The sequence below is a fragment of the Dipodomys merriami genome, unplaced genomic scaffold, assembly GCF_024711535.1.
Source record: "Dipodomys merriami isolate MVZ:Mamm:240054 unplaced genomic scaffold, mDipMer1.0.p SCAF_511, whole genome shotgun sequence".
Lineage (NCBI taxonomy): Eukaryota > Metazoa > Chordata > Mammalia > Rodentia > Heteromyidae > Dipodomys > Dipodomys merriami.
Genome location: NW_027206082.1, coordinates 8232 through 21602, shown reverse-complemented (window position 1 = coordinate 21602; position 13371 = coordinate 8232). Strand labels below are relative to the sequence as shown.

Here is a 13371-nt window from a genome sequence, read left to right as displayed (position 1 = left end):
CTGTCATTGTCATCGCAGCATGTCCCACGGGCAGCGCACCTGCCTGGCACACACGGAGCCCTGCTTCCACCCCGTGCCACAAAACCACCACAGAAAAGCTCTGACAAGGAAAAGGAAGGGGCATTGAGAATTAAGGTCTACACGCGCGCGCACACACACACACACACACACACACACACACACACACACACACACACACACACACACACACACACCAGTGGAGCCTGGCAGAAGGCCAGGCTTCTGAAGTGCCTGGGAGTGAAGGGCCCAGCCCCCCCATCTTACCCCCCCCCCCGCGCGTCTCTCTCCTTGTGCTCACGCACCACCCCTGCGGTGGCAGCCAGTGCTGACTCCCGGCCCCTGGCCGCTCACCTCCGGATCCTGTGCCCTGGGACGCCATGCAGCCACTCACCCTGGCCACAGGGCGTGCGCCTCGACCCCCCAGGCTGTGTGCTTGGGAAATTCAGAAATGAAAGTTAGGAATCAGTTGCTTCTCCAACTGAAGATCAAAGACCTAATAATCAATATGACAATGCTGAAACATTGTCATAAATCACAATTATTATCGTCTCTTCAGGACCATGTAAGAAAACTCTAGAAACTCTGCTGGGAAAGTGTCGTGTGCACATTGTAGGCAGCCATTGCTGGGCATCTAGGAAGCACAGCACCAATCTTCACAAGAAGTCAGCACAACTGCCTCCCCGTCGTCGTCCTCTATATCTTTCTGAACCTTTGGATCTGGACTCTTCACTCAACAGCCATTTGCTGAGTGCTTGCTCTGCGCAGACCACTCAGTGGTAGACAGATGTGGTGCAAAATGAGAAAGGCACAGCATGGAGCCGCAACAGGAAAGCTGGTCCGGGAGCCCTGCACAGGAAGCCTAGATGCCGTGACGGGGAAAGCAGGGAAGGGCGAGAAGATCCGTGGTGGCTCCGTGAAGTGGTGGCTTTGTGCTGGATTCCCATGGTCCAGACACTGGACAAGGGTGAAGGAAACGGGGCAGAGCCTGGGCTGGCTTCTCTCTTGGAAGAAGGCTGTTCAACTTCACCCTGTATCCCAGCCTTCAGAGAGTCTGGCCTCCCCTCGGGTCCCCAGTGCTCCAGCACTCTCCGGTCCTCGGGGCGCCGACCTTTCCCAAAGGACAAGGTGGTCCTGTCCCCACTGCTCTGCTCCACGGGGGTCTCAGGCTGCTCCAGTGACCACGCTTAATGCTGATGGTGCCTGAGGCACTGCCTGGCACCGCTTGCTCTGCAGACAAGAACATGAGGGAGGAAGAGGAGGACAGCGTTAACGAAGGCCCCCGTACGCCTCCTCCCAGCCAGACCCCGGGCTCCACCGCAGCCCCTCCGCCTCCCCCGTGGCCACCGGCCATGTCGACTCCATTTGCATACTTCTGCTGTGCAGCAGCCAACCTCTAAATGAAAAGGCTGAGCTGTGCTGAGCACCAGCGTGTGAGCTGAGCACCAGCGTGTGAGCTGAGCACCAGTGTGTGCACTGAGCACCAGTGAGTGAGCTGAGCACCAGTGTGTGAGCTGAGCTGAGCACCAGCGTGTGAGCTGAACACCAGCGTGTGAGCTGAGCACCAGCGTGTGGGCTGAGCACCAGCGTGTGAGCTGAGCACCAGCGTGTGCGCTGAGCACCAGCGTGTGAGCTGAGCACCAGCGTGTGAGCTGAGCACCAGTGTGTGTGAGCTGAGCACCAGCGTGTGCGCTGAGCACCAGCGTGTGCGCTGAGCACCAGCGTGTGTGAGCTGAGCACCAGCGTGTGAGCTGAGCACCAGCGTGTGAGCTGAGCACCAGCGTGTGAGCTGAGCACCAGTGTGTGCGCTGAGCACCAGCGTGTGAGCTGAGCTGAGCACCAGCGTGTGAGCTGAGCACCAGCGTGTGAGCTGAGCACCAGCGTGTGCGCTGAGCACCAGTGTGTGAGCTGAGCACCAGTGTGTGAGCTGAGCACCAGTGTGTGAGCTGAGCTGAGCACCAGCGTGTGAGCTGAGCACCAGCATGTGAGCTGAGCACCAGCTTGTGAGCTGAGCACGAGCGTGTGAGCTGAGCACCAGCGTGTGAGCTGAGCAGCAGTGTGTGAGCTGAGCACCAGCGTGTGTGAGCTGAGCACCAGCGTGTGCGCTGAGCACCAGCGTGTGAGCTGAGCACCAGCGTGTGAGCTGAGCACCAGCGTGTGAGCTGAGCACCGTGTGTGAGCTGAGCACCAGTGTGTGAGCTGAGCACCAGCGTGTGTGAGCTGAGCACCAGCGTGTGAGCTGAGCACTGTGTGTGAGCTGAGCACCAGTGTGTGAGCTGAGCACCAGCGTGTGAGCTGAGCACCAGCGTGTGAGCTGAGCACCAGCGTGTGAGCTGAGCTGAGCACCAGCGTGTGAGCTGAGCACCAGCGTGTGAGCTGAGCTGAGCACCAGCGTGTGAGCTGAGCACCGTGTGTGAGCTGAGCAGCAGCGTGTGTGAGCTGAGCACCAGCGTGTGTGAGCTGAGCACCAGCGTGTGAGCTGAGCACCAGCGTGTGAGCTGAGCACCAGTGTGTGAGCTGAGCACCAGCGTGTGAGCTGAGCACCAGTGTGTGCGCTGAGCACCAGCGTGTGAGCAGAAGGCACCTGGCTCTCACGGTTGCATTTCCTGGCTACCTTCCTCCTCTTGTCGGCAGAGGCGACAAGATGCCGGTGTGCCCCTCCGGCATGCTTTGTGCAGGAGCTCATGCAATATTAATGAGTTCAGATTGTTCTCTGATAACGTTTGAAAGGTAGCCTCCAATTCTAGTTCTTTTTTTTGCAAGAACTAGAGTCATTGATCTCAGCACTTTTAAGAATAAAGATTAAATTTAATGGTTTATTAAGCCAAAACCCTGAGCTCTAAATACTGAAATTTCAATTACATGAAATAATTTTTGTCTAAACTGTAATTTTATAATCACAGTCCACTAAACTGATTGAATGAATCCAGACCTATTTGACTCTCTGTGGTTAATGAAAACTATCATAAGCCAAATGCAAACTGGTTTGTGTTAAGTCACACTGTGCCAGCTTCCTACTCTTGACACAGAAGTGGAAATGTTCAGGGGGAGCTGTGAGCCACTGTGGGACTAGAGTCAGGAACTTTTATATTAATGATGGAAAGCCACGTGGTCAAGGGCATAAGGTGAATCCAAAACTTAGTGCGACTCCCAAAACAAACAAAACCTTGCAAAGACGTTATTCTGAAGATGCACCGGCCTCACAGAGGCCTCGTCCAGGGAAGACGTCTACAGACAGATGTAGTAGTGAGTGGTGTTGAGAGTCCTGGCTGGCACAGCCCTCCTCCCACAGATAACGCTCCGTGTGCAGCGGCCCGGGGGAAGGCGCTTCGGAATTCCCGCATCAGAGAGTGCTTCCACGGCGGGGTGGACTGTGCATTAACATTAACACCATCGCATTAACACCAGGGCCGGGCCAGAGGCAGGGCACCAGTGCCCGCGCTGAGACCCGGTCACCATTGGGGCGGTGGGGGCACCCCATGACAGGACCGCCCACACAGAGCCAGCAGCAGAGCCCAGGTGACCTGGACACCACAGGACACCGGCGAGGAGCACAGGACTGGCCAGCAGCCGAGCCTCATGTCCAGCAGCTCAGGAGGGCTAGGGTCAGAGGGAAAGACTGCAGCATGGGGAATGGGGGTGACAGTCTGAGCAGACTGCGATGTGCACCACTGTGGACGGCGGGAGAACCACAGACGTGGAGATGGACGGGAGCCAGGCGGGATTGTGTCCATGCGCCCATCAGGCTGACAAAGCCCAGCTGGCCCATGTTACTCTAGGAACCCAAGGAGTAACGTGAAGATGCCCTCCATCTCACAGGAAGGATGTGAAGATGCCCTCCATCTCACAGGAGGAAGGGCGTGCTCACAGCTCACGTGAAGATGCCCTCCATCTCACAGGAGGAAGGGTGTGCTCAGAGCTCACGTGAAGATGCCCTCCATCTCACAGGAGGAAGGGTGTGCTCAGAGCTCATGCCAATGCAGAATTCATCATGGAGGAATCTTGGGCTTACAAACATCCAGATGACCATTTCAAACTCTGCAAATTCTACACAGCCCTTCCAACTCTGCAGTAACAGAGGAGTATAAATGCTCTTCTGGACTTGGTTAAAAAAATAGAGTTGGAAATAATAGTAGATGCATGAGAAATAACAGTAAAGCGACGTAAGCTAATCCATTGTCTTTGGACAGGGAAGGCCAGGGTTCTCAGGCAGGTTCTTTGGAACTTTGCATTCTGATGAGTGCCAGTCCTTGTCTACAACTCCAGAGAGAAAAACCAGCTAAATGATGACAGAATTAGGGGAGTAGAGGGGAGAGAGTAAATTGAATTTTCACTTCAATTATGGAAAGCTATTTACACTAGGTATCAGATAGCATCATCTCCATTCACTGAGCAGCGGAATTCTTCTGCCATTAACCAGCATGTCGGATTTGAGATTCTTTATCTTTCCCTGACACTTTTCAATTTATAGCCTTTATAATAGCTCTCCACTACATTAAATCAATACCCAGTATGGCCCATCTATTCATGTTGTGCTAAAGAATATAAATTGAAGTCCTTTTATTAATACTTCAGCAGAAATCCCTTTTAAGAAAAATATTAAAATTAGACGTTAAAACTGCACATTTTATAAAACTGATTGGCTTTCAGTTAAAATTTAAAGAAACAGTCAAATAAGTGCATGTATTCCTTGTTTCTGCCCACCGCTGCTCTGGCCGCGGCTCCCCACGGCCGCTCCTCTCCCTCCTTGGCCTCCGGCCCTCCCTCCCTCTCTCTGTGCAGCTAAAAATGTGAATGTCCCCAAACTCAACATGCCACAGTGGAGCCTCCCGGGCCTTGTGTTCATAACACGGGCACAGAGTCAAAGACCCCGGAAACTCCCACACCTTGATGTCACGTGACATGCCACTGTTATTACCCGATAGCTGGCGAATCCCAGGACACGCATTGCTCAGCCTTGCACGGCACCAGACACGGCTGGCTGGAGCCGGCTCTGCCGTCACCCAGCAAACCTGGGGGAGCTGGCAGACCGTAGCCTGGCATCGCTCTGCTGTGGGGTGGTTACCTGTGCTGTGCCAGAAATTCTGAGGGAGAATCGAAAGAGAGAAACGGAGCGGGCGGCTGCGTAGTTCACTGGCCTCAGCACCGGCCGTGCAGTGCGGGTGAGCCGTGGCACCGGCCCTGCAGTGCGGGTGAGCCGCGGGAGGCGGCCCTGCTGTGCGGGTGAGCCGCGGGAGGTGGCCACCGGTGAGGGTCGCCCCCGCGCAGACGCCGCGCTCCGGTACCCCGCGTGGGCACCGCACCTCCGCCCCCCAGGGACCCAGCGCAGGAGAGCCGGACCACGGAGTCCTGAAACCGCCTGGGTGACTTCTGAACAGAAGCCAGGCAGAGAAATGTGGCTGTTGGGCCAGGTGGGAGGAGGATGGTCCACTCCTAGGTGATCCTGAGAGCAGCGCTGCTGCTTCCAGAATATTCTGTGTTCACAGCAGACAGAGGGGACAGGAGATCGGGGAGGGAAGATGAAGAGTTCAGGAGTGCTCAGAGAAAGACGTCCATCCATTCCTCAGACCACCTTTCAGCCACCCAGTCTACGCCAGAGCAGCCTGCCTCTCTGATTCGCTAAATCCTTTGCAGAATAAAACTACAGCTGACTGCTTTTAAATTTGCTGTTGGATTTACAAAATAAACGACCTGCGTGGGGCATCTGCAGCTGGAACGGCATCTTCACACCTCATCCTGCTGGCGGCCCACGCGTCGTGGATCAGTATGAGCAAACGGACAGCCCCGGAGCGGAGCGGCTGCCCTGGGAGCCCGCTGCCAGGCTCTCCGGCTGGTCCCACCACAGCTGGCCCTGCCAAGGAGCCTCTGGACCTGCCCTCTGAGCTTGTGAATTAACATCTGAATAGATTCACTGCACTCAGGGAGCCCCTGAAAATCCCAGAAGCTGTGGTGGTGTGCGGCACCAAGCCACACCAAGCTAAGGGCCCTTGGCTTACCTGAACAAGGCCCAGAAGGAGGAACACTTTATAGGCTGACCGCTTTCTGGGCTGACTGTCCCCAGGGTCCACACCGCTAGCCTGGGGTTCTCTGAGGGAGGGCTCCTTTGAGGTGGGGGGCGTGGGGCTTTGGTCCGGGCCAGCCGGTCCTGAGTGTGCACAGGGTCAGCTTCTGTCGGGGCCGGCCGGCCGGTCCTCATCCTGTCCTATTCTGTCTCACAGTTCTGGGGAAGATCCGGAGTGCCGTCGGGAGTGCCCAGTTGCTCATGTCCCAGAAGTTCCAGCAGTTTTATTGGCTCTGCCAGCAAAACATGGTGAGTGAACCTGCATGCATGGTCACTGGCAAGGCTGCGCTGGCCACTCCAGCGTCTCGCTGCATCTCCGGGAGCTGCAGAGACCTGCAACTCCAGCCCCAGGCCCCACAGGCCAAGCCCCAGGGAACCCTCACTGCAGCTCAGTGAGCCACTGAGCCAGGCCAGAAGTGGGGAGTGGGGCTGAGAGTTTGGCCTTCTGCAGAGTAAGGAAGCTGGGCCTCAGCTACTGGATTCTCTCCCAGAAAACTTCAAACAAGGAGATGTCCTACCCAGACCAAGGTGACAAGTAAGCAAAAGCATCTGAGGCTGTGCAGAACAGAGACATAAACCACTCCGTGTAGAGAGACGAGACACTCAGAAACAATGTGGGCTTTCTGCTTTGTAGTCCCAGTGCAGATGCACGTACATCCCATGAACTGAATGTATGATGTGGCGGGTAACAGGCCGGTGTCCCTGCAGTCACCGGGCAGGGAAGTGCACGTGCACACGCTGTGGTGTGCAGTGCATGCACACTGATCTGTATGCGCCTGGATGTGGATAGCAGTACATCCTGCACACCTGTTTTCATCAGCACACGCACACATGTACGCTTTTCTTTGTCTGAAAAAGTATTCACATAATTCCTTCAGAAATGGCCACGTATTAGGCATGGTTCTTTATAGGCAGTTTTACAATCCATACACAGATTTTTTTTTTCACACCACAGACTTTCAACAAAAGGTAAATATTGTCCTGGCATTGAAGGCAGACACTTTGGTTGTATTTTTGTTGCTTGTTAATTTGCACAGACACAACACAGAACTCGGAGGTGCTCATCTGTGTGTCCTAAACTAGAATCACTGAGATGTGTGATTTCTCCAACATTTTCCTACTAGCCCATTAAAGCTCATCGCGGGACTTATAGTCACCAACAGATCACCTGTAGCATAGTTTTATGGACAGTTTGAAAAGGGATCAGAAGCTGGGTGCCAGTGGCTCTCACCTATAATCCCAGCTACTCAGGAGGCTGAGATCTGAAAGTCATAGCTCAAAGCCAGCCCAAGCAGGAAAATCCGAGAGCCTCTTACCTCTTACCTCTAATTAACCACCAAAAAGCCGCAGTGTCTCAAGTGGTAAACACTAGCCTTGAGCACAAAACTCAGGGACAGTGCCCAGGTCCTGAGCTCCAGGCCTGGGACTGGCACATCATCAACAACAACAACAACAACAAACTACTCACCTTAATCTTGCTGGAGCATTCTAGCCACTCCCTTCTCTCTGGGATTCTCGTTGGGGGGCAGGAAGAAGGGCTGAGAAGACCCAGGCGGGCGAGACCCGTACTTTTTCCCTCAAGCCAGAGGTCCCCAGTCCACAGGCACGCTGCTAGCAGCTGCAAGTGTCCAGCAGGTGGCTGGGCTTTAAGTCAGAGGAATGGCCCTGGAAAGCACCAGAGCCTTCCCCGGTGTCTTTGAGGTGAGGACGTGTAGGTGACTACAAGGCATCCAAGGTGTGGCTTATCCAATGCCAACTCTCCCCTCCTGCTCAGGGAGCTGCCCGGGGAGTCACCATCCGCACCCCGCACGCCCCACGCACCATGCCCGCAGCACGCCCCCGTGGCTGCGTGGAAAGAGGCTGCCCTCTAGTGGTTGAAAGGAGAACTGTGGCTCCCCTCTGGGGAGGAAATGAGCACGTCGGGCCGGCCACTGCAGCCCTGCTGACCCTCACACAGAGCTGGTGGACATCTGGTTGCTCAGGAGGGGAGGGGACAGTCCCTAGAGGACGATATGGATGCCAGGCTAGGTTGAAGGAGTTGAAAGCCAAACGTAAGTTCTCATCCCAGTCCGTGGGGACCGCTGGTCGCGAAGCTGGTGAGCCTCGTCAAGCAAGGAGGAACTGGGGAGAGGGTGGTTTTCAGGGACAGAGTCCAGCTTCGGGCCACTCCTTCCTGTGGCCGGCAGGCAGCAGCTAGACACTGCCATGAGACCAGGGGGTCCCTTCAGGAGACGGCCCTCCCACTACGCACGCTGAAGCCACATCACCTTAGAACTGGAGCTAAGATCCAGGAGAACAGCACAGACACCCAGGTGGCTGCGGCCGGCTCTCCCCAGGGCTTCCTCCTCCCCGCAGCCGCGGGTCCTGGGTACACACAGGGCCTGGTGCCGCCGGGCGCCTGGAACCCGCTCACTGACCCCCCCACACACACACTCCCAACGCAACGAGGAAGAGAGGCGCTGGGGGCCTGAGCCCACGGGCCGAGCGTGCCCGGCCCTATGGGTGGCGGCTGGCGGGTCTCCACGCTCCCTCTGGGGCACCGCGGGAAGGCGGCCCCGAGTGTTCCCGTGTGTCTCCGCAGGACCCCAGTGCCATGCCCAGGCCGACGCCCCAGGACCTGGCCGGCTATTGGGACATGCTGCAGCTCTCTGTGGAGGACGTCAGCATGAAGTTCGACGAGCTACAACAGCTGAAGCTCAGCGACTGGAAGGCGATGGACTCGCCGGAAAGAAAGGTAATGGCGCCTGTGCGGGCCCACGGTCCAGGCCCACAGCCCCCGCCAGGCCCGCGGTCCAGGCCCACAGCCCCTCCCACGGTCCAGGCCCACAGCCCCACGCAGGCCCGCGGTCCAGGCCCACAGCCCCTCCCGCGGTCCAAGCCCACAGCCCCCACCAGGCCCACGGTCCAGGCCCACAGCCCCTGCCAGGCCCGCGGTCCAGGCCCACAGCCCCTCCCGCGGTCCAAGCCCACAGCCCTCTCCCGCGGTCCAGGCCCACAGCCCCGCGCAGGCCCGCGGTCCAGGCCTACAGCCCCCACCCACCGGTCCAGGCCCACAGCTCCCGCCCGCGGTCCAGGCCCACAGCCCCCGCCAGGCCCGCGGTCCAGGCCCACAGCCCCTCCCACGGTCCAGGCCCACAGCCCCTCCCGCGGTCTAGGCCCACAGCCCTCTCCCGCGGTCCAGGCCCACAGCTCCCGCCCGCGGTCCAGGCCCATAGCTCCTGCCCGCAGTCCAGGCCCACAGTCCCTGCCCGCAGTCCAGGCCCACAGCCCCACGCAGGCCCGCGGTCCAGGCCCACAGCCCCACGCAGGCCCGCGGTCCAGGCCCACAGCCCTGTGCAGGCCCGCGGTCCAGGCCCACAGCCCCCTCCCAGCCGGTCCAGGCCTACAGCCCCCACCGACTGGTCCAGGCCCACAGCTCCCGCCCGCAGTCCAGGCCCACAGCTCCCGCCCGCAGTCCAGGCCCACAGCCCCCACCCAGCCGCAGCAGCAGCTGCTCCAGACGCCGCCATCACTGCAGGAGTCCAGGGCCGTCACTAGGAGGGCAGGCTGGGACCTTCGCTACCTGGGCATGCGCAGATGAGGGTGGACGGCGTGGCCCAGGGGGGTGCGTGTGCGCAGACAGGTGGGAGCGCGGTCATGTGACCCGCAGCGTCCTCCTCGCCCAGCCACTGACCAAATCCGCCACGTCTGTAGTGTAATCACTAACAGAGACGCATGCTCTGAGCCCCTCTTATCCCGACGCTGGTTAGAGCTGCATGAATGACAATTGCTCTCCTGCACGGGAGTGCTAGGTCTGGCCACCGTGAGCGTTGCCGGCTGTGTGTCAGGAGTCAGAAGCGACACAGCATTTAGGCTCGGTCGCTTGGCTTGGGGGGCCCTCCCCGGGGACCTCAGCCCAGCCTTCCGTGGGCAGCGAGTGAGCCCTGGGCTCAGCCTGGCACCCTTCACGTCAATGTCACTCTCACAGTGCTAGAGGACAGCTCTGCGTCAGCAGTGCGAGACACGCTCACCTTGTATCCCTAGGCAGACACTATCCAGTAACACACAGCTGTAAAGCAGAGACCCGCCTTCTTTCAGAAGATGATACAAACATATAGGCAAAGATAGAAAGCCAGTGTGCATTGTCACCATCCCCAAAGGTGCTGCTGGCAGCTGGGAGGGCTGCAGGTCAGCAGCCATCAATGCCACTGAGGAAGAGAGCACGGTGACGGAGCGCGGAGGGAAGGCAGGGAGGCCAGGAAGCCCAAGGAGACAGAAGCACATCCCACACCCATGGCTTCGTGGGGGCAAAGGGTAGGGCCTATGACCTCAGTGGAAAGTTTACTCAGATGGAACTCCGAGGTAGAGCTCTCCAAACGAGCCCTGTGCATGCTGCAACCCTCCCATGCCGCCATGGCTGAGAACTCACAGGAGCCCGGCCTCCAGCTGCGCAGAGGAACGGGGACTCACCACCCTCCGTGCACGGAGCTGCGGGTCCTGTTCTAAAGATAGCCCGTGGCTTCTGAGCACTGCTGGGGTTTGGGTCCTGGCCTCCCCTCTTCAGCCACAGTCTGCCGGCATGTTTTCAAGCCCATTGATAAGGGAACTCATTCTCTCACGCACGCACACACACACACACACACACACACACACCACTAGTTGCATACACTTCTCACTCATGCTGTTCCCAGCGTTGAGATCACCAAAGGCTTGTGACCGACTCACGGCAAAGGGAGAAGACATGGGCAGGGGCTGCACCCCCTCCCGTGGTGACCACCTTCTGGGGGAGGAGAGCCTCTTCCCATCCACCCATGCCCCTCACAGCATGGCAGAGCACTGTGGCGGGGCCTGCCAGTCTGCCTTTCAGGAGCGTGTGAGTGACACCACACATCTGCAAGCGTTTGTTGCAGAACTGTGACGTTTATCTTTCTGATGCAGGCATATGTGTATTTGGAATGACTTAGTTGAGAATCCAAACTAAAGATCAGAAAAGTTGTTTGCATCTTTTCTACCAAGCAAACAATCTCTGTGTGTGTGCGCGTGTGAGCACCCACCTTTAGTATCCGCTGGGTTTCAGGTCAGGATTTGGCCCGGGGCTCCCTGGGCTGTCTGCTTGTGTGTGATCATCTTCAGTGATTAGGGAGCCCAGTGCACCTTGCCACCCCGCCAGGGGCACGGCCAGGGTGCAGGGGTGCATGGATGAGGGCTTCAGGAACGATGCTGTGGTGACACCACGGCTACAGAATTGCTCCCCTTATTTGTACAATCACCCCAGTCTCTCCTGCCTCCTCGGAAGAGTTTTAGGTTTTTGAGAAAGGCATGCACCACATAACAGGCAACGCTGTTAGGAGCCAGAGGGACTTAGAAAACGGCCGGGGCCTCGGGCACCAGAGGTCCCAAGCGCAGCCTGGCGAGTGCTCGCTCTGACCTCCATTCTGGCTTGTGATCCTTTTCAGGAAGAGAGGAAGGTCCCCCCTCCGATACCAAAGAAGCCCCCCAAGGGGAAATTTCCCATCACGAGGGAGAAGTCCCTGGACCTACCCGACCGACAGCGCCAGGAAGCCAGGAGACGGCTCATGGCCGCCAAGAGGGCCGCCTCCTTCCGCCAGAACTCCACCACGGAGCGGGCGGACAGCATCGAGATCTACATCCCCGAGGCCCAGACACGGCTCTGAGGACAGCGGGCCCCGCACAGCTGGCTCTGTTCTTGTTCACAGGACACTTGTATAGTTTGTTGCCTTCCTGGTAGTTTTTGTCTCATTCCCTCCGCCAAAATACGCCCCGTCCCGTGTTCTCTGCACTTCGGGCACCGTGGATGCTCCGGACCTCCGCGTGCTGTCCCCGACAGCCGACCGCGGCCGGCTGCGACGGGCAGGCCTCGTCCTCAGAGGGCCAGGCAACGCCTCTTGAGATGGACCCCAGCTGACACTTTGTTATTTATATTTTTATAAACTGTGAGATGACTAGAGGTAAGAATAACAAATAACCACACACGGGTGCGTCTCACCACTCCCACGAGGCATTAGACGGCCCAAGCGGAAGGTGCTACAACTTGAAGGGCAGGGGAGACAGCCCGTCGCGCCTCTGACCTCCAGCCTCCTTTCCCCCGACTCCAGCTGGCCCTGCCCGCCCATCCTGGCCCTCCGTGTGGCCACAGGAAGCAGCTGGCTCCTTGTATGGAGCTCGCGGCGAGGAGAAGGGTCTCGTAACCTCCAGACTCCGCACTCAGCGGTCCTCCAAGCCAGGGAGATGCCGGGCCGAACCCTCCAGAGTCACTCAGCACAGCATCTGCTCTTTGAAAAGTGATCTGGGAGGAGTCGTCTGGAACCTGGGAAAGCCTGGAGTTCAAATGTCCAGGTCCATGACAAGGTCATTGGTTCTCATGATCCCATTGTGACTTAAAACATCACACATAGCATTTTTGTTAAATTCTCCATTTATGCTCCATGTGATTTTTTTAAATGTGTGTCGCATACATTCTCAGACTGCTCTATCAGTTGACTTTTCAGGGTATCCTCCTATAAAAAAAAAAAAAAACGAAGAAGAAGGGTTGCTTGTTGAAAATGACCATTGTGATGTTGTAAAAGTATAAAACATGAATGTGAGTGGTAAGTATATCTCAGCTGAAATGGGAAAGAAGATAATGTAGTTTATACCGTATTTTTCCAGAATTCTTTTGTCCTATGCAGTACTGCTAAAGTGAACAATATATTTCCCGCCTGGGTTAGACATGAAGGGGGGAAAAAAGCTCCCATCTGGTGATCTCCAGCTGTGGAATGTTAAAAAGTGATTCGTGTTCATGACTCTGGAGGGCAGCAGGGAAAGAGAAACAGCTCTTCTCAGCAGGGGTCCCACGCATAGCTACATTTACACGACTTCTGTATCCGGCAGCCCTGGCACCTGCCCAGGAAGAGGCTGTGAGGTTCCTGCTGGGCCTGGCCCCCGAGTCCCAGTGCTCCTCGTGGCCCCGCGGGATCAGAGGGGTCTGCATGCCAGGTCTTCCTTCTTGCTGCTTTAAGGAACACGATGTACGTAGCCATAGGCGGAAAGCTCCCCACAGCCCCGTAGCACTTTGTTTTCTCTCTTGATTCGCACTTTAAGATGTACCCAGGCCCTGGCCGCCGAGCCCAGGGAGGGACGGAACCTCCTGGTGGCCTGGCCTTCCTCATAGCTAACCCCACCACGCATGGGCGCCGGGGCGCGGTTGGTGTTGATATTGCAGCATGTCGAGCTTCGAAGTTTTACTTTTTTAAAGCTGAGTAGTTACGATTTCCCTGTTATAATCCCTATAAATTGAGCCTCATACCTGGTAT

General features: G+C 57.2%; 1 protein-coding gene across 6 annotated transcripts in view; it reads left to right on the top strand.

The window, feature by feature from the left end:
• The window catches only part of Dlgap2 (DLG associated protein 2), a 545299-nt gene extending 532588 nt beyond the window's left edge, over window positions 1–12711 (top strand). For all 6 annotated transcript variants that reach the window (XM_069998336.1, XM_069998337.1, XM_069998333.1 and 3 more), the window contains 3 exons: window positions 6237–6328; window positions 8661–8813; window positions 11515–12711. In XM_069998336.1, coding sequence (XP_069854437.1) covers window positions 6237–6328; window positions 8661–8813; window positions 11515–11733 — 464 coding nt within the window. In that variant the 3' untranslated portion in view covers window positions 11734–12711. The remainder of the gene's footprint in view (window positions 1–6236; window positions 6329–8660; window positions 8814–11514) is intronic.
• Window positions 12712–13371: the final 660 nt, after the last annotated feature.